The sequence below is a fragment of the Phyllobates terribilis genome, unplaced genomic scaffold (genome assembly GCF_046119375.1).
Source record: "Phyllobates terribilis strain yellow unplaced genomic scaffold, ASM4611937v1 Scaffold_2__4_contigs__length_985480577, whole genome shotgun sequence".
Classification (NCBI taxonomy): Eukaryota; Metazoa; Chordata; class Amphibia; order Anura; family Dendrobatidae; genus Phyllobates; species Phyllobates terribilis.
In genome coordinates, this window is record NW_027362762.1 from 380,386,267 (window position 1) to 380,405,432 (window position 19,166).

Here is a 19,166-nt window from a genome sequence, read left to right on the forward strand (position 1 = left end):
GTCCCTTCCAAAGACACATGCTTACTCTAATAGAGATCAGACTTATTTTGAAGGTGAAGATTCACATTAACAGAAAATACTACATAAACTACTGTACCTCACAACAGAATGTGTGCAAACAATGAACTCGGGCTTGGAATTCCACTGATGGTAAGTAATATAGTAATGAGTCTGAAGCCAGATCCACTGTTGACCTTTGGTAAGAAATCGATAGCAGCAAGACTTTCCTTTTCCAAATTGCATTACTTTTCAAAGAAATAAATACATTTTGTTAATTTTTTTTACTAAAAAATAAGATTCCAATTCAATCTGCTTTATCAAAATACTATAAATAAGCAACACATTTTCAACACATAAAATAAATTGACACATTCAATTTGTCATACGTTAACCCCTTCACCCCCCCCCCCCTGTTTTCAACTTCCAATTTCACCTTATGAGGTAATGACTCTGGAACACTTCAACGGATCCCGCTGATTCTGAGACTGTTTTTTCATTACATATTGTAATTTATGTTTGTGGTAAATTTAGCTCGATATTTTTTGTGTTTATTTGTGAAAATATCAGAATTTTGGTGAAAAGTTTGCAGTTTTCAAACTTTTACATTTTATTTCCTTAAACCAGAGTTATATCACACAAAATAGTTAATAAATAACATTTCCTACATGTCTACTTTAAATCACCATCATTTTTTAAACATAATTTTTTTTTTGTTAGGAAGTTAGAAGGGTTAAAAGTTTATTAGTAATTTCTCAGTTTTCAAATAAAATTTACAAAACCATTTTTTGCAGGGACCACATCACATTTGAAGCGACTTTGAGGGGCCTATGTGACAGAGAATACCAAAAAAGTATTCTCCATACTGTATCCATACTGGGGATACAGCAGGGTTCAGAAGGGAAGCAGCACCATTTGACTTTTTGAGCGCAAAATGGACTGGAATCGATATTGGACGCCATGTCACATTTGCAAAGCCCCCAGTGTGCCTAAACAGTGGAAAGCTCCCATAATTACCCCATTTTGGAAACTACACCCCTCAAGGAATTTATATAGACGTGTAGTGAGCACCTTGAACTGTAAATTGAGCGGAGAAAATAAAAAAATAAAATTTTCCCACAAAAATGTTGCTTTAGCCCCAAATTTTGCATTTTCAGAAGATTAACAAGAGAAAATGGACAGTACAATTTGTTGTGCAATTTCTAATGAGTACACCGATACCCCATAGGGTATCCCCCATGTTTGGGCGCATGGCAGGGCTTGGAAGGCAAAGAGCACTATTTGACTTTTGGAGCACAAAATTGGCTGGAATAGATAGCGTCACTATGTCAAGTTTGCAGAACCTCTGATGTGCCTGAACAGTGGAAGCTCCCCAAAAGTGACCCCATTTTGGAAACTACACCCTTCAAGGAATTTATCTAGAGGTGTTGTAAGCACTTTGAACGCGCAGGTGCTTCACAGAATTGCATTTTTCCCACAAAAATGTTGCTTTAGCCCCAAACTGTTAATTTTCACAAGGGTAATAGGAAAAAATGAACCATATAATCTGTTGTGCAATTTCTCTTGAGTACACCGATAACCCATATCTGGAGGAAAACAACTGTTTGGGCAACAAGCAGGCTCGGAAGTGAAGGATCGTTATTTGACTTATCGAGCACAGGTTTTGCAGAAATAGCCTGCAGGCGCCATGACGCATTTGAAGAGCCGCTAAGGTGCCAAACCAGCATAAACCACCCACATGTGACCCCATTTGGAACTCCTCAGTACACCTCTTGAGGAATTCGTCTAGGGGTGTAATGAGCATTCTAAACTCACATATAATTCACAGAATTGTCTAACACTAGGCTGCAGAAATGAAAAATATTTTTTTCCATTAAAATATTATTTTCAAAAGGGTTATTAGGAAGGAATGGACCACATAATTTTTGCCTGAGTTCGTCAATACACCATATGTGGTTGATAACTTCTTTTCAGGCACAGTGCAAAGCTCAAAAGGGAAGGAGCGCCATATTGAAATGCAGATTTTTCTGCTACGGTTAGTGGGCATCATGTCACATTGGCAAGACCCCATTTTACAAGCTGAAACCCTCAGTGAATACATCTAGTTATGTAGTGAGCATATTAACACTACAGGTGTGCCACGGAATTTTAAACCATTCTGTGAAGAACTAATAATTACATTACATTTTTATCATTAAAGTACTGCTTTAGCCCCAGATTTTAATGTCAAACATGTGGATGCTAACTAACTGCGGTCAAAGCACATTGTGGGGCTCAGATGAGAGGGAGACATTTGAATTTAGGAGCACAGATTTCCCTAGATTACTTTTGGTGGGAGCCATGTCGCTTTCCAGAGTCTTTGTGCCACCAGTAACTTAGACACCCCCTATATTTCTGTTAACAGGTGACAGACCAGAGTGGGGACTTGTTTTTTGTGGGTTGAGGTGAAGCTTTTATTGGTGGTATTTTGGGGTTCAGAACATTTTGGATCAGTTCACATTTATCTTGTGCTCTACGCTGAGCACTTACATCAGGGTTTCGACCTAAATATCTAAAACACATGATTCAAATGAAGCCCCAGACAGATCCATTCACTATAATGAGGCAGCAGAGTTACTTTGGCCTCTGTTTAGCGGTGTCCGATTTTTCAGAAGCGCACAAAACTGTGGCCAACAATATTTTTCTCATATGTATTATTAGAGAAATCTGCTTCTTTTCTGTCCTCAAAATTCTCATTTCATCGGTAAAATGTGTCTTTAGTGAAGACAGACTTTCCCATTACTTACATAGAAGATGGCGGTTGGTGCTCATAATGTTGTTTGGAGAGTAGTAACTGACGTTTCAGGAGAACTTGCAGCAGAATGCCTGTGTCTGCCATCAAGCATCTACCTCAAGAAAGTTTTAACAAACCAACTGCCATCTCCTATTTCAGAAATGGGAAAATCTGTCTTCATTAAATACGATGATAATGTATGTAAAGAACTGCGGAATATGTTGGCGCTATATAAAAATAAAGATTATATTATTATTATATACAGATTTTATTCATGAATTGAGAATAAAAGGTCAATCCAGGAAAGAAAAGAAGCACATTTTTCTGATAAGATATATTACAAAGTTGATTATTTTGATATGTACTATTGATATATGAAATAAAAATTAAAATGATGTTTACTCCTTAAAGGGAACCTGTCATGTCCCAAAACGCTATTATCCTGCAGATATAGGGTTAAGCTGCAGGCTAATAGCATTCTAAAGCCATGCTGCTGCTGCACTAGAGGGCTGGCTGCCAGGAGAAAATAGATTGCATTCCTTCCTGTAGCCTCCAGCTTTCAGTCACAGAGGCTCGGCCGGCCTGGCTTCAGTCACCGCTCAGTATATAGTGAGTGGTGGTTGTAACCATGCCCCAGCATTGCCTGACAACCAACTCTGCAAAGCATCAGTACAAAGCAGGTTATCAGTTAGTGCCGGTGGCGTGGTTAAAGCCGCTGCTCACTGTGTACTGAGCCGTGACTGAAGCCACACTTGCCGTGCCTCTATGACTGAAAGCCAGAGGCTGCCGGGAGGAATAAAGTTAATTTCCTCCCAACAACCCAGCTTTCAGTGCGGCAGGTGCACAGCTTTAGAATAGCGTTTTTGGACATGACAGGTTCCCTTTAACAATGGTACTGGAGAATGTGAAAAAAGTTCCCTACTGCTGCATGCTCGTATATAAACAACTATAAAGAGGAAAAAACTTTTCTTATGGGTTGGTAGATTTATTGAAGCACTGTTTATCACATGAAATGCAATGCAACAGCTGGGCAATAATTACTATTTGTAGCTATATAGCAAAGTGAACAAAAATCTATTGTTTAATACATTTTAATTTATGAATTTAATAAATGTAGTTTAATCAATTTAGAACATCCAGATTTCAGTTTGATCACCTAATCCACATATGAACCATCATTCATAATTCATTGAAAAATAATTCATAATTCATAAACAGGATAGGTGATAAATATATCACCTACTGTACTATATCACCTACCACCATTTCTGTATTCTATGGCACTGACTAATAGAGGCATTCTGTCAATTTCATACAAGTGATTAGAATGGTGCTAATGCACCTCTACATCTCATAACCCCCAGCGATCATACATTTATCATCTATTCTGTGGAGTCCAGTGGGCAGTCCTATACAGTAATTGACAGCTATCGCTACAAGCACATCTATGCATAGAATTCTGCCAATCAGTGAGCCTGATTACTGTACTCCTAAGTAAGCTGAGAAGTAGAAATTTCAATGAAAAGATTGCATCATACCAAAGTTGTCCCATAAATTACTATATATGTAGACATCATGACTACATCATGTATATACTATTATAAGAGCACTTACAATGTTCGTGACATTTGGCTAATATATCTAGGTCATCTACATGATAATAATCATATCCTGATGTTCCAAGAACCTCAAAAGGTAAGTATCCTATAATTGGTGGAGCCCTGTATGGAAGAAGAAAACAAATGCTTAAAGGGATTTAGCTTTTTTCTTTCTATTTATATAAGTGTCATGAACATTCGAGCGTTAGATAATTATAACTATTATTGTATTACGCTACACAATGCAGATATAGCTGTAAAATTGCACAACTGTTAGAAAACAGAAATTCATCATCTGAAACCTTTTACTGAGACACTTTACAGTATAGTTAGACACAAACACCAGTGCTTTGGCCCATGGACATATTCTCACCTGTGATCGAGAGATAGAAATTTCCATTCAAGACTATGTCTTGAAGTAAATTCTTCATATGAATCCTCCACAGTACACATTTCCTAGAAATTAAAAGAAAAATCAGTTTTCTTTTTCCATTACACAAAATAATCTCTAGCTCAAATTACTATCACAAGATATATGGGCAAAAACTGCAATACAATTGATGGAACACTTACTGCACATGCAACGTGAAGACGTTTTATATCCCATGTCTTTCGTACTGATATTTTTGAAAAAAGACAAATAACATATTTTCTTTAAGATATTTCAAGAACAAGTGATTGGGATTAGTCTACTACTATGTGTAGTAATACACCAACCAAAGAAATTGGGAATAACTGCAGCACTAGACACAAGAGTGTGGATGAAGAAGCGTCCTCTTTCCTGTACTCAAGTGAAACTGCTATTTTTGCAGGGCAATCCCCAACATACCGGTACAGTTGAAAATGATCTTTATGTAGCTCTATAAACCTAATGATGCTGCTCTTTAGCTGTCATATCTTAGTCCAATGTAATGTAATTTTTTTACACTTAGTAAGTTATAAAGGAACCATCACTCACCTTTAGGAACTGTGGTGTTGCAAGTCGGACTGTAGCAATGAAGCACACTTGTTTACCAAGCTGTGCTCGGTACGTTCTTGAAACTGCCCCCTCAAAGCCATTACATGAAGATAGAGGCACTGAAACGACACCATATATATGATAACTAGTGGCAATATATATAGATTACCAGGTCGCATACATTCATATAAACAAATACTTATTTTCAAGTCTCAAAAACATCAGCATCCTTCCTAAGAAATGAGAAAAAAATATTCTGACTTATTTTGTTATGAAAGAATGCAAAAGAGTGGAGCATCACTGTAGCAGGGTACTTCACAAAGTGTGGGTGAAAATCAATGTCGTATCTGGGGGGGGGGGGGGCAGACGGGGCATGTGCCCTGGGCGCAGCTGGCAGAGGGATGCAGTCAGGCCGCCTAATGCGGCCGTCCGATGTGTCTCCCCCAGGGGCTGCATTCTGCCGCCTCCCGGACTGGGAGTCGGCAATTGTCTGAGCAGGGTGTCAACTTGACACCCAGCTCAGAGAAGCTGCAGCTTGCCGGCTCCCAGAGTTGAAGCTCTGATCTCAGGACCAGAGCGACACAAGCAGCGTGATCAGGTCATGTGATCACGCTGCTGATGTCACTCACCGGCGCTGCAGCTGCAGAGGTGCACATTGATGGACAGTGCTCTGTGCTTCAGAGCTGAAGACACCGAAGATGGAATGAAGGTGAAGATTCATTGTGGGGGGTGATTTACTATAGGGGGGTGATATATTGTATGGCTGGGAGAGTGATTTATTATGGGGGGTGATTTATGGCATGGCTGGGGGGTGATTTACTGTGGGGGTGATTTATGGTATGGCTAGGGGGTGATTTACTATGGGGGGGTGATTTATTGTATGGTTGGGGTGAGATTTACTGTGGGGGTGATTTATGGTATGGCTGGGGGTAAATTTAATATAGGGGGAGATTTATTGTATGTCCGGGGGTGATTTACTGTGGTGGGTGATTTATGGTATGGCTGGGGGAAATTTATTGTATGGCTGTGGGTGATTTACTATGGGGGGTGATTTATGGTATGGCTAGGGGGTGATTTACTATGGGGGGTAATTAATTGTATGGCTGGGGGGAGATTTACTGTGGGGGTGATTTATGGTATGGCTGGGGGGAGATTTCCTATAGGGGGAGATTTATTGTATTAATGGGGAGAGATTTATTGTATGGCTAGGGGTGATTTACTAAGGGGGGTGATTCATGGTATGGCTGGGGAGAGATTTATGGTATGGCTGGGGGGAGATTTATGGTATGGCTGGGGAAGATTTACTATGGGGGTAATTTATTATATGGCTGAGAGTGATTTTCTATGGGGGTGATTTATGGTATGGCTGTGGAAGATTTACTATGGGGGGAGATTTATTGTATGGCTAGGGAAGATTTACTATGGGGGGAGATTTATTGTATGGCTGGGGAATGTTTATTATATTGCTGGGGGAGATTTATTGTATGGCTGGGGGAAGATTTAGTGTGGGGGAGATTTATTGTATGGGTAGGGGAGATGTACTGTGGGGGAGGGGTGGAGGGGATTTTGTGTGTGGGTAATTGGTGCGGTAACAGAATGGGTAGAATGGGTGCATACGCAATATGGGGAGCGAAGGAGGGGAATGTATGCGGACACAGTATGGGGAGCGAGGGTGATGTGATGTGATATGTGCAGGCACAGTATGGGGAATTGGGAGGGATGTGGGAGGGTAAATATATGAGGAGACAGTATGGTTAGCAGGGGGATGTGAGGGAAGACAGTATGTGGAGGGGAGGGGTAAATAATGGGGGGATAAAAGTGTGAGTGGGCACAGAATAGAGACTGAGTAGTGTTGGGGGTGTAGTATGGGACACAGTGTGAGAGGATAGTGTGAAGTAAGGGCCCAGTATGGAAAGAAGAGGGCAGTGTGGAGGGCATGTACCATAAGAGGGACAATGTGGGGGTCATATTTTGTGCAGGGAATATAGTGAAGGGCAATTATTTATTCAGGGGCTCAGCATATTTTTATTCAGGAGCATTATAATGACACTTTTATCTTTAAGGGCGTCATGTGGCTGCAGAAGACCGGACAAGGTGGAAGTCTGCAGAGACGAGCTGTGGACGAGAAAAGTCATCATGGCGTCTAGACAAGATGAAAAAGAAAGAGAACGACTCCAGAGACAGTGTCATCCAGGTACCTGAATGTAAATGTTTTTTGTGACACTGACTAATTCTCATATTTTTATTTATGTTAGGAACATTAAAGGGGTTGTTTAAGTTTCTGATGAGTCTGCAGTCATTCTATGTGACTTGCAGACTTTAATCTCAAACCTGGACAAGCCCTTTAATTATAAAATGAAGCCCTGTAGCCAATTCTAACAGTGTGTAATATACTCGCTGTCAGGATTCAGCTCTGCTTGCAGGTTCCAGCAGTCATCACATGGATACCTCACTCATATGCGATTTTCAATCTTACGGTCATGTGACAATGAGCTTCTCTTTCTGCTTCAATCAGTTTTTCACCGAACATTGAAAGAATTAGGAAGAGCAGCTCATCAGCACGTGACTAAGTGTGCAAATCGCATATGTGCTTGGAGGGCGCCAAACTGAACTCTTGCCCCGGGTGCCATAAAGCCTAGATACACTTCTGGTGCAAATCCTTCCAAAGGCCAGAGTTGAAGATATCTAAAGCAACCACTCACTATATGGTTCCCAACTCCTAATATAGTAATCAGAATAAAACCCTGGTTCATCCTCCCATCTGTAGAAACCGTATTTTTCAAGAAAGGCTTTTTATTCAAGGGAATCTGTCAGTAGGATCAACCCACCTAAGCCGTCTATATGGGCATGTAGGTCAAAGTAAGCTGAATAAAATGATACCTTGATATCTGTGATTTGAAGTTCTCTTCCAGAGAAATCCACATTTTTCTTATATGTAAATGAGCTGTTAATATCTATGGTATCTCATAGATCTCCCTGAGATTCTGCCTCCAGAGCTTATTTTAAATGAATGGAGGCGTTACCAATGTGAGACATGTAATAACTGACAGTCTGTTCTTCTGTAACACATGTGCCGGAATGCAACGCACAGAGACACAAGGCGGGAACAGTCAGGGGTTGATATAACCACTTTATATGTATAACAACTATTATGCAAGGGGGTTAGTAACAAGGGTAATAAAAATCAACTTGGAATAACAATAAGAAATATCTTTCAGTGAATAACAGTAAAGTTCTTCGCAAAAGTATGATGTATCCAGTCGTGGGAGTCACCATGTGAGTTCTCTTTGTATGGCCCTAGTGGGCGTCACCGGTTCATCCCGCTAGGCTGCAAGTCTCTTCCGGATAAAGTCTATCAGATTCCGTTTAGCCTCCCACGCACCAACTGGCCCCCACCCAACCTGAGATCTTAATCCCAACTGTCCCCAGTACGGTAGGTGAAAGTTGCAGTTCCCTCTCAGCTCGTCTCGGCTTGACCATCGATGGTAGTCTCTCACGCTTGCAGTAAGGGGATCCAGACCTCGGATCTCGACAGGCGGAGTCGGATCCCGGGAACTTACTGTGTGGGGCGCAGGTCCTGACTCTAAGCAACATGCGCAGGGCTCAGGGTGCTTCTGTAAGGGATCCGGGGCTTCTCAGGCAGTGTTCGGCTCTGGTGCAACACGAGCCTCCGGCTGAGGCCTGTCGCTCTGTGCTCCGCAGTCCCTCTGGAGCACGTCTGCTCCACTCTGCAGCCTGGTGCCGAATCTCCCTATGTCTTGGCATGCTCTTTCTCCTTCCTGGATGTCACCTGATCAGGTCTAGCATCTGAATCTGCTCACCCTTCAACTCTTCTAAGATAACTTGGTTCCGCTTGATTGCGTCTGGCCAGCAGATGGCAATCTCTCCTCATCTTTGGCATATCCTGCAAGAGTTATTATGATGGCTTTTTGCCTCCTACTACATTTTTGATCTACTTGTCTCACACTGGTAACTCCCCCTTTCATTTAAATAAGCTCTGGAGGCAAATTCTCATGCAGATCAGTGTCCTGCCCATAGATCCAAACAGCTCATTTACATATTAAGATAAATATGACTTTCTCTGGAATAAGACATCAGATCGCAGATATCATAGGTATCATTGTATTCAACTTTCTGTGACTTACATGTCTATGTAGATGGCTTAGGAGGGATGATCCTACTGACTGATTCCCTTTAACTTTAATATACAAACCATAACAATATCGTGTGGAGTAGATTTAATAGTTTCTCTCCCCTGGCAATAAAGAATCCCATCTGTGATGATGGTGAAACCCTCAACTGAAAATCCACATTGGTGGTGCTTGTTCTCTTTTGATGTGCAGTGCATTATCTAATTGCTCAGTGGTACTACTTAATGTCACTAGAGTGGTAGAACTGAATCAATAAGGATACTTTCACAGGACAGTACTTGACCGGTATTATTGCAGTGTGGTCTAACCATCTAACCTGTAGGATGGGTTTATATGGGTGACTGAAAAATTGTTCATTTTATAGCCAGAAAAAAACAGAAGATTTTTCATCCACATTGTCATCCATATGTACGTTTTATATATCTGTTTGGCATCCATTTTTTACATGAGCAATTTAATAAGTAATAAAGGTCAAATACAGTTTCCTATCATTAGAATTGCAATGAATCCGTCAAAAACGCATGACATACAGATGATGACCTATATGTGATCGTTTTTTATGCACCCACTGCCTCATAATGATGGAACTCTGATCCAAAATACAGACCAAAGTAATGCATGCTGGGATTTCTTACACTCGGATCAGTGGTCCATGTGTAAAAATATCCATGTGGACTACCACATTGGTTTGCATTGGTCAGTGTGCTGTCCGTATGCTATCAGTTTTGCATGTGGACAGCAAACAGACGTTTAATACATTCATCTGAATGAGCCCTGATACAGAATCTGTCAACAGGGTTTTGCCACTTAATCTGAGAGCGGCATAATGCAGAGACAGACTGTTTTATCATCTGTAGATTATCGCTAGAGGACTAGTAAACTTGCAAACAAGCAGTCCTCTATATTCATGAGCTCTGTATAACCCCGCCCCCATCATCGATAGGCAGGTTTCTGCCTATGCACAGTGTACACAGAAAGCTGCCAATGGGTGCTGGTGAGGATATGCAGAGCTCAGCATTCAGAAAACTGGTAGATCTGTAAGAGATTTGATATAAACTACACTAAGCATCCTAGTAAGTGATACATCACTGGAAACAGGGTCTCTTCCCCTACATCATGCTGCTCTCTGATGGAATAGCAAAATCCTGGTGACAGATTCCCTTTCAAAACACAGGTGAAGTGCCAGAAAGTCTAAACCTGCTTGGGTCTCTTATTCTCTTCAAATCACTACAATAACAGAATATAACCCAGTGTATGAAGGACCCATAATACAACAATAGTTTACACAACTGCTACCCTTCTTTTTGCATTTGGATATGTTATAGTTGTATATAAGCTAAGTAGTCGTGTCCTGTAAAATAAGAACAAGTTGCCTAAAACAATAAATCATTTAAAAAATATTGTAATTCTTGTATAAACATAAACCGAAGTAAAAAGCCAAAATCAGAATTAAACTCTGCCTTTGCTTTGAATTCTTTTTGCCACGAAGGGCTTGATGAGATATACTGGGCGGCAGCTCTCTGAACACAATTATGCATTCCTCCCACCACTGTGCTCTTTACATGCTATAAACATGCTTTGGGCCTCAGAGGTGAAATGAGGGCAATGAATATCACCGCCCGAGGGGACGGGAAGGAAATGCAGCGCGGTTTCTGGAAGGCACACTGAGGAATTTCTAAAGAGGATGACCTATTTGGAAAGACACCAGTGGCATTACAATTGCTGGTGTATGGAATAAAGCACAGCAAACAAAGAATAGAAAATCATGATCAGATTACTCTCAAGCTTGTGTTGTATTCATAGGAAAAGAAAGTGCAAAAGTCTCTAACTAGTGACTCATGTAACTAACAATGCAACAAAAATCGCCATTTACTAAAAACTAAACAGGTAAAGCCATGCAAGTCATTAATAAGGAACATAAGGCTACAACAGAGGCTTAGAGGGGTTGTCCGGTCTTCTAATTAAAGTCTACAGTCACTCTAAGTGATATCAGACTTCTGAATCTTTACAGCATGCACGCCGCCTGCTGTCAGGATTCCCCAGAATTGCCAGCGAGAGCCAGAACTGCAATTATGAGATTTATACTTCTGGTCACATTCAGACTAGACGTCCTCGGCCTCGATCAATTCACTTGTATTGAGCAACGCCAAGCATGTCCTATCGGCACAAGACTGCGTGTATGCAAATCACATACTTGACCAGCAACACTAGAGAATCCTGTAAAGATTCAATCAATAGCCAAATATGGACAAAAACACCCATAATTAATAATAATTACCAAAATATATATATAAAACATTTAAAGAGTAACCAATGAATAGAGAATACCTATAAATTACTCCTTAAACTAAAAGAAATACTTAACAATACACATATGTTAATAAAACAAATTTTAATACATACAGAATTACTCAAATAAAAAGGTTAAACCACCCCATAAAACCCAGAAAGAAGGGGATGGTGTGGTAAATGATAAATCTCAATATGATTTAATGTAATCAATCAAGTATATCGTATACCATTCAGGCAGTAAGGATACAATGCCAACAAATATACATGACAATGGGAAACATGATGTAGGAACTCAAAGCATGAAGTAAAAACTGAGCAGCATAATAAACATAACTGAAAATCCCCAGATATGAGTATATACCACTCAAAGAGAGCTCCTAGCACTGTCCAGCAGTACAAAAGCAAAAGTACCCATGAGCCAAAGAAACACCACACTGCCCAGTACCCTGATGCGCGTTTCTCATGCAGCTTGTACAGGGAGTTAATCCCTGCAGCGTGCACACTGTATGCTGTCAAGATTCTCCAGTATTGCCAGAGCAAGCAGTCACATGCTATGCAAACTTCAGGCCACATTCCAACTAGATGTGCTCTGCCTCGCTCAATTCACTTGTAATTTGTAAGGCCAAGCATGTCCAATCAGCATGTGACTGCACGTATGGAAATCTCATATTTGCGGTCACATGACTACCTGCTCTCACCAGCAACAGTAGAGAATCCTGACAGCATGCAATGCATGAATGCATGCTCTATAAAGATTCAGAAGTCTGCAGTCACAGAGTGATTTCAGACTTCATTACATTAAAAAATGTATTGACAATTGTAACTTTTTGCTATGATTTTCCATAGGGAATACTTTAGTAGTTAGCCACATTATAGTATGGGCAGACTTTGACAAACTTCCAGTGACAGATTTGTGTGTTATTCTCGGGCACAATCCCTACCACAAGCACTGGACCAGCAGATCTGTTAAAAAGATTGTCAGAGAATAAGATACAGATCCCACTATTGAATCAACAAATCTTTTGAAGCAACCTATTATCTGTTGGCGTATGAACAGCTGCTGAACAGTGGGGAGTCCACTCTACATGCAGCTGGGTTCTGGGACCCCAAATAAGTGCAACTCTTCCACTCTTGACACACTGATAGCAACACCGCAGAAAAATGCTAGCACAGGCTTCCAGTATCCGTTGTTTCAGATGCTGCACATCTCGTATCTTCACAGCATAGACAATTACCTTCAGATGACCCCAAAGATAAAAGTCTAAGGGGGTCAGATCGGGAGACCTTGGTGGCCATTCAACTGGCCCACGATGACCAATCCACTTTCCAGGAAACTGTTCATGTAGGAATGCTCGGACCTGACACCCATAATGTGGTGGTGCACCATCTTGTTGGAAAAACTCAGGGAACGTGCCATCGTCAGTACATAAAGAGGGCAACACATCATCATGTAGCAATTTCAGATATCCAGTGGCATTGAGGTTTCCATTGATGAAGAATGGCCCCACTATCTTTGTACCCCATATACCACACTATACCATCAAGATACAAGATGGGCAGCATCTGAAACAACGGATACTGGAAGCCTGTGCTAGCATTTCTTCTGTGGTGTTGCTATCAGTGTGTCAAGAGTGGGAGAAGAGGGTTGCATTGACAATCCAACACAATGGGCATCACTTTGAACACATTTTATAAGTGGTCATAAACTTGTAAAAAACTCATGAAAGAATAAAGTTACGTTAAAACCAAGCACACCAAATTATCAATAAGTTTAATGTGTCACATGACCCTCTTCCCATTGAAAAAAATAAAGTTGGATCCAAAATGGCCGACTTCAAAATGGCCACCATGGTCACCACCCATCTGGAAAAGTTTTCCCCCTCCCATATACTAATGTGCCACAAACAGGAAGTTGATATCACCAACCATTCCCATTTAATTTAGGTGTATCCATATAAATGGCCCACCCTGTACTTTTCCTTTGATTGTTCCTCTCCTGATTTTGGTTTATAAATACTGAGGCAAATACTGAATGTGTGAACGTGGCCTTACACAAATTCCTAGAAATTTCCTTGACTTGAATCCTTATTTGTAAAGGAGAATAGCTGCATAATATGGTGCCATATTCAGACATTATGTGGCAGCACGTGGATGGCCCATGGCTCTGTAGGAGCAGGTATTGCGCATGCGCCCGACTCTGACAGACACTTGAAACTTTATTTCTTTTTCCTTTGTCCTGTCCGAGGTACTGATGCCCCTTTCTGAACACTATAGGGCCAGATGTGCAGTTTTGTATTAACTGATATGGCACGTGGCATACTTTTTTTAAGAATCAATTAATAAATGAGTGTGCATAGAGTGCAACACAATGAATAAAAGACAGTCTGAAAGAATAAAGAATGTTTTACCGGTACTTACCATTGCTACAAGAACGGAAGTTTCCCATAAACTTTATATATTCATATGTTGGAAATTCTTTGGGATTTAGAGTTCCTCTCAAAAGATGACAACAAAATTCCAGACTGTTGTCAGCTTTATAGAAAAAAAAAAGATCATTAGAAAAGTCTAAAAAAAAAGTGCCATTAAAAACCATATAAAGAAAAAATGTCAAATGTCTGAACATATTAGCTGTTTTCATTATATAACTTGAAAATTGTTGATGTTCGTTCTTTAATTTTGGATATTGGAGGTGGAGACAAACAATCGTGACTACGGTTATCTGAGGTCATTATATACAATTTTCCATTTTTAGTGCCCTGTGACTCACTTAATCACATCCATCAAAGAGTGATGTCACCATCTGTAAAATACTTAGAATTATAGGACCTATGATAAGATTTAGAAGTTTCCTGAATGAAGGTAGAAATTAAAATGTAAGTTGTCTTTTTGATGAAAAAATATAATTACAGAGTGAAACATTTAAGACATTTGCTGACAGGACATGACAACTCACAAAAATTACCAGTATTGCCTGTTTAGGTGTGTGGATCAGCAATGTTAACAAAAGCTAAAGTGGATGTAACAAAGAGCAGTACTCCTTGTAAATTTCCAAGTCAAAATTCACACTTGCAAAAATTTAGCAGATTCCATTGCAGAAATGCTGCAGATTTGTTGCATATTTCACCCTTTGCATTGAAGAAGGTCGAAGACACTGCGACATCCGCAGTTTAAATTGATGGGCTGTGTTCAAATCCACAGAGCCGGTCAATTGACGCGGTGGATATTCTCCACAGTGTTTATGTGAGATTTTCTGAAATCTCATTCACAGCGTCGCTACTATAATACACAGTGCCAGAAAATCCCAACAGAAAATCCGCCATGTCGGAATACCATTAAAGGGAATTTGTCAGCAGGATTTCACCCCCTCCAAACTATTTACATGCGCATGCACATGTAAGTCCAGCAATACCTATCTTTTACTAAAAAACTCAGGATTTCAATTGATATGCAATTGAGACTGAAGAGCTGTTTTTAGATTTGACGCCTTTATCACTCCAGCTCTATTCCCCCCAACCCAGCACCAATTTCTTATGCTTCACTGACAGCCTCTATGTTACAATATATACAGTACATATTTATCTGTATGTGTGTCTCCAAATGTGGTAAGAAGACACATACTGTAAAAAAATAGGGGGTGGTCTATTCTAAGATATATACACTGCTCAAAACAATAAAGGGAACACTCAAATAACACATCCTAGATCTGAATGAATGAAATATTCTCATTGAATACTTTGTTCTGTACAAAGTTGAATGTGCTGACAACAAAATCACACAAAAATCCAAAATGGAAATCAAATTTATTAACCAATGGAGGCCTGGATTTGGAGTCACCACCAAAATTAAAGTGGAAAAACACACTACAGGCTGATCCAACTTTGATGTAATCTCCTTAAAATAAGTCAAAATGAGCCTCAGTATTGTGTGTGGCCTCCACGTGCCTGTATGACCTCCCTACAACGCCTGGGCATGCTCCTGATGAGGTTGCGGATGGTCTCCTCACACCATTACTGACCCACAGCCAAACTGGTCATGCTGAAGGATGTTGCAGGCAGCAGATCGCTCTCCACGGAGTCTCCAGACTCTGTCATGTCTGTCACATGTGCTCAGTGTGAACCTGCTTTCATCTGTGAAGAGCACAGGGCGCCAGTGCCGACTTTGCCAATCCTGGTGTTCTGTGACAAATGCCAAGCGTCCTGCACGGTGTTGGGCTGTGAGCACAACCCCCATCTGTGGACGTCGGGCACTCATACCACCCTCGTGGAGTCGGTTTCTGACCGTTTGTGCAGACACATGCACATTTGTGGCCTGTTGGAGGTCATTTTGCAGGGTTCTGGCAGTGCTCCTCCTGTTCCTCCTTGCACAAAGGCAGAGGTAGCCTGATGGGTTGTTGCCCTCTTACATCCTTCAGCATGACCAGTTTGGCAGTGGATCAGTAATGGTGTGGGGAGGCATTTCTTTGGAGGGACGCACAGCCCTCCATGTGCTCGCCAGAGGTAGCCTGACTGCCATTAGGTACCGAGATGAGATCCTCAGACCCCTTGTGAGACCATATGCTGGTGCGGTTGGCCCTGGGTTCCTCCTAATGCAGGACAATGCCAGACCTCATGTGGCTGGAGTGTGCCAGCAGTTCCTGCAAGATGAAGGCATTGAAGCTATGGACTGGCCCACCCGTTCCCCAGACCTGAATCCGATTCAGCACATCTGGGACATCATGTCTCGCTCCATCCACCAACATCACATTGTACCACAGACTGTCCAGGAGTTGGCGGATGCTTTAGTCCAGGTCTGGGAGGAGATCCCACAGGAGACCATCCACAACCTCATCAGGAGCATGCCCAGGCATTGTAGGGAGGTCATACAGGCACGTGGAGGCCACACACAATACTGAGCCTCATTTTGACTTGTTTTAAGGACATTACATCAAAGTTGGATCAGCCTGTAGTGTGTTTTTCCACTTTAATTTTGGAGGTGACTCCAAATCCAGGCCTCCATTGGTTAATAAATTTGATTTCCATTGATGATTTTTGTGTGATTTTGTTGTCAGCACATTCAACTTTGTACAGAACAAAGTATTCAATGAGAATATTTCATTCATTCAGAGCTAGGGTGTGTTATTTGAGTGTTCCCTTTATTTTTTGAGCAGTGTACATATATATATGCATATACATATATATATATATATATATATATATCTGTATAGACTATGATCGAATTAAAAATTTGTAACAGATCTAGATCAGGGAGGATTTATTTTAAAGGTGTTGTACAGGACATATTGATGACTAGTGTTGAGCATTCTGATACTGAAATATCGGGTATCGGCCGATATTCGCGGTATCGGAATTCCGATACTTAATTCCGATACTTTTACAATATCGAATACCGGAATCGGAAGTTCCCATAATGCCTGCGCTCTGCAGTGTCTCTGAAGGATGACAAGCTGGATGGCAGCGCTCAGCTGCGATCCAGCCTGTCATCAAAATGCCATCCCAGCGTGGGAGAATTCTCCTGATCGTTTAAAAGCCGGCGGGCGGTAAAAAGCCGGCGGCTTTAAAACAATCGCACAGCCCCATACTGCTTCCCCGCAGCCTCCCACCCCGATCCTCCGCTCCCCTCGCCACCTCCCATCCCGATCGTAAGTTAGGACCGGGCGGGGAGCGCAGCACCAAGGAGCGGGGAGCGAAGGACCCGGGCGGGGAAGCCGGCAGTGAAAAGACTTCACCGCCGGCTTTCCCGTTCTGTGCTGCGCTTTCCCGCCGGTTATTTCAAATGAACAGCTGAGGTATCAGGTGATGCCGATCAGCTGTTCATTTGAAGTAGCCGCGGTGCCCTCAGAGGGTTCATGTGAGTTCATGCTTGACTGCATTGCATGAACTCACATGAACTTTCCCACGGCCGCACAGGTCAGCCTCACCTCCCAGACGATCAGACCCATCATGATTGGTGTGTGCGGGGTGTCTGTGCGTGTGTCTGCGAGTGTGTGCGGGGTGTCTGTGCGATGTCTGCGGGTGTGTGCGGTGTCTGTGCGATGTGTGCGGTGTCTGTGCGATGTGTGCGGGTGTGTGCGGTGTCTGTGCGATGTGTGCGGGTGTGCGGGTGTGTGCGTGCAGGCAGACATAGGCCGATGTGACACTACTACTCCCATCGGCCTATGTCTGTCCCCGGTCCACTCGTGCCAGCAGGATCAGCTCAATGGGAGCAGTAGTTCCCATCAGCCTGATCCTGCTATTTAAATTGCCCTACTGTGTCCCCAATAAATTTTAAATACATGTCATTGGTGGCCAGTGGTTACCTACAATAAATTAGTTTATACATTACCTGTCCCCGCCGATCGCCACCTAAAATAAAGTAAAAAATAAAAAACTACACCTATACTCACCTAGACACCTAATTCCCTGAAGCCATCAATCTCCTGTAATAAAATATAAAATAATAAACCACAACCTTATCATTACCACTCCGTAGTAGTCCACGAGTGTCCCACGATGATCTCCAGTTTAGAGCAGCCACATAGAATGTGACCGCTCTGAACCGCTGCCGCCGCTAGAATAACGGGGCCGTAAAGCAGCCCCGTCATTGCATAAGCGGGTTCGCCGGAGTTCAGGCAGCGCTGCTCCGGTTAGCTCCTTTACGGCCCTGCTGTATCGTGAGAAATTCCCACGGTACAGCAGTGCCGTAAAGGAGGTCTCCGGAGCTGCGCTGCCTGAATGCACTCCGGTGACCTCAGTCAGTGGCTCCCGCTGCCGGAAGCGGACGTGTTCCCGGCAGCGTGAGCTTACAGCAGCCATGCACAGCTGTCACCATCTCCAGATGTGACAGCTGTGCATGGGAGATCAGCGCAGGAACGTGGACAGGTAACTATTTTTTTTAAGCAAACTAAGAATTAAATAAAATGGTGTGTTTTATTTCAAATAAATTATTTTTTTCTGGGTGTAGTGTGTTTTTTCTTTTTAACACTTTGTAGGTTAGTAATGGGGGTGTCTTATAGACGCCCATCATTACTAACCTGGGCTTCATGGCAGCTGGCGCTGACATGAACCCCAACCCTATTGCCCCCTGCCACCGCACCAGGGCAGCGTGGAAGAGCGAGGCTAAGTGCCCGAATTGGCGCATCCTATGGATGCGCCATTTCTGGGGCGGCTGACGGCTGGTGTTTCTAGCCTGGGAGGGGGCCAATATTCATGGCACCCTTCCTGGGCTATTAATATCAGCCCCCAGCTGTCTGCCTAGCCTTTGCTAGCTATTAAATAGGGGGTACCCCACGTCATTTTTTGGGGGGGGTCCCCCATTTTAATAGCTAGTAAAGGCTAGGTATTCAGCTGGGGGCTGATATTAGTAGTCTGGGAAGCTCCGTGGGTATTACCCACTTCCCAGGCTTCAAACATCTACCCCAG

At 42.1% G+C, this 19,166-nt stretch overlaps 1 protein-coding gene across 6 annotated transcripts in view; it reads right to left on the reverse strand.

Annotated features, from left to right (window-relative positions):
- NPAS2 (neuronal PAS domain protein 2) overlaps window positions 1-19,166 on the reverse strand; it is a 135,298-nt gene that overhangs the window by 56,279 nt on the left and 59,853 nt on the right. For all 6 annotated transcript variants that reach the window (XM_073664793.1, XM_073664791.1, XM_073664789.1 and 3 more), the window contains exons 7-11: window positions 14,188-14,301; window positions 5,327-5,445; window positions 4,742-4,824; window positions 4,385-4,491; window positions 98-245 (exon numbers count right to left, since the gene is read on the reverse strand). In XM_073664793.1, coding sequence (XP_073520894.1) covers window positions 98-245; window positions 4,385-4,491; window positions 4,742-4,824; window positions 5,327-5,445; window positions 14,188-14,301 — 571 coding nt within the window. The remainder of the gene's footprint in view (window positions 1-97; window positions 246-4,384; window positions 4,492-4,741; window positions 4,825-5,326; window positions 5,446-14,187; window positions 14,302-19,166) is intronic.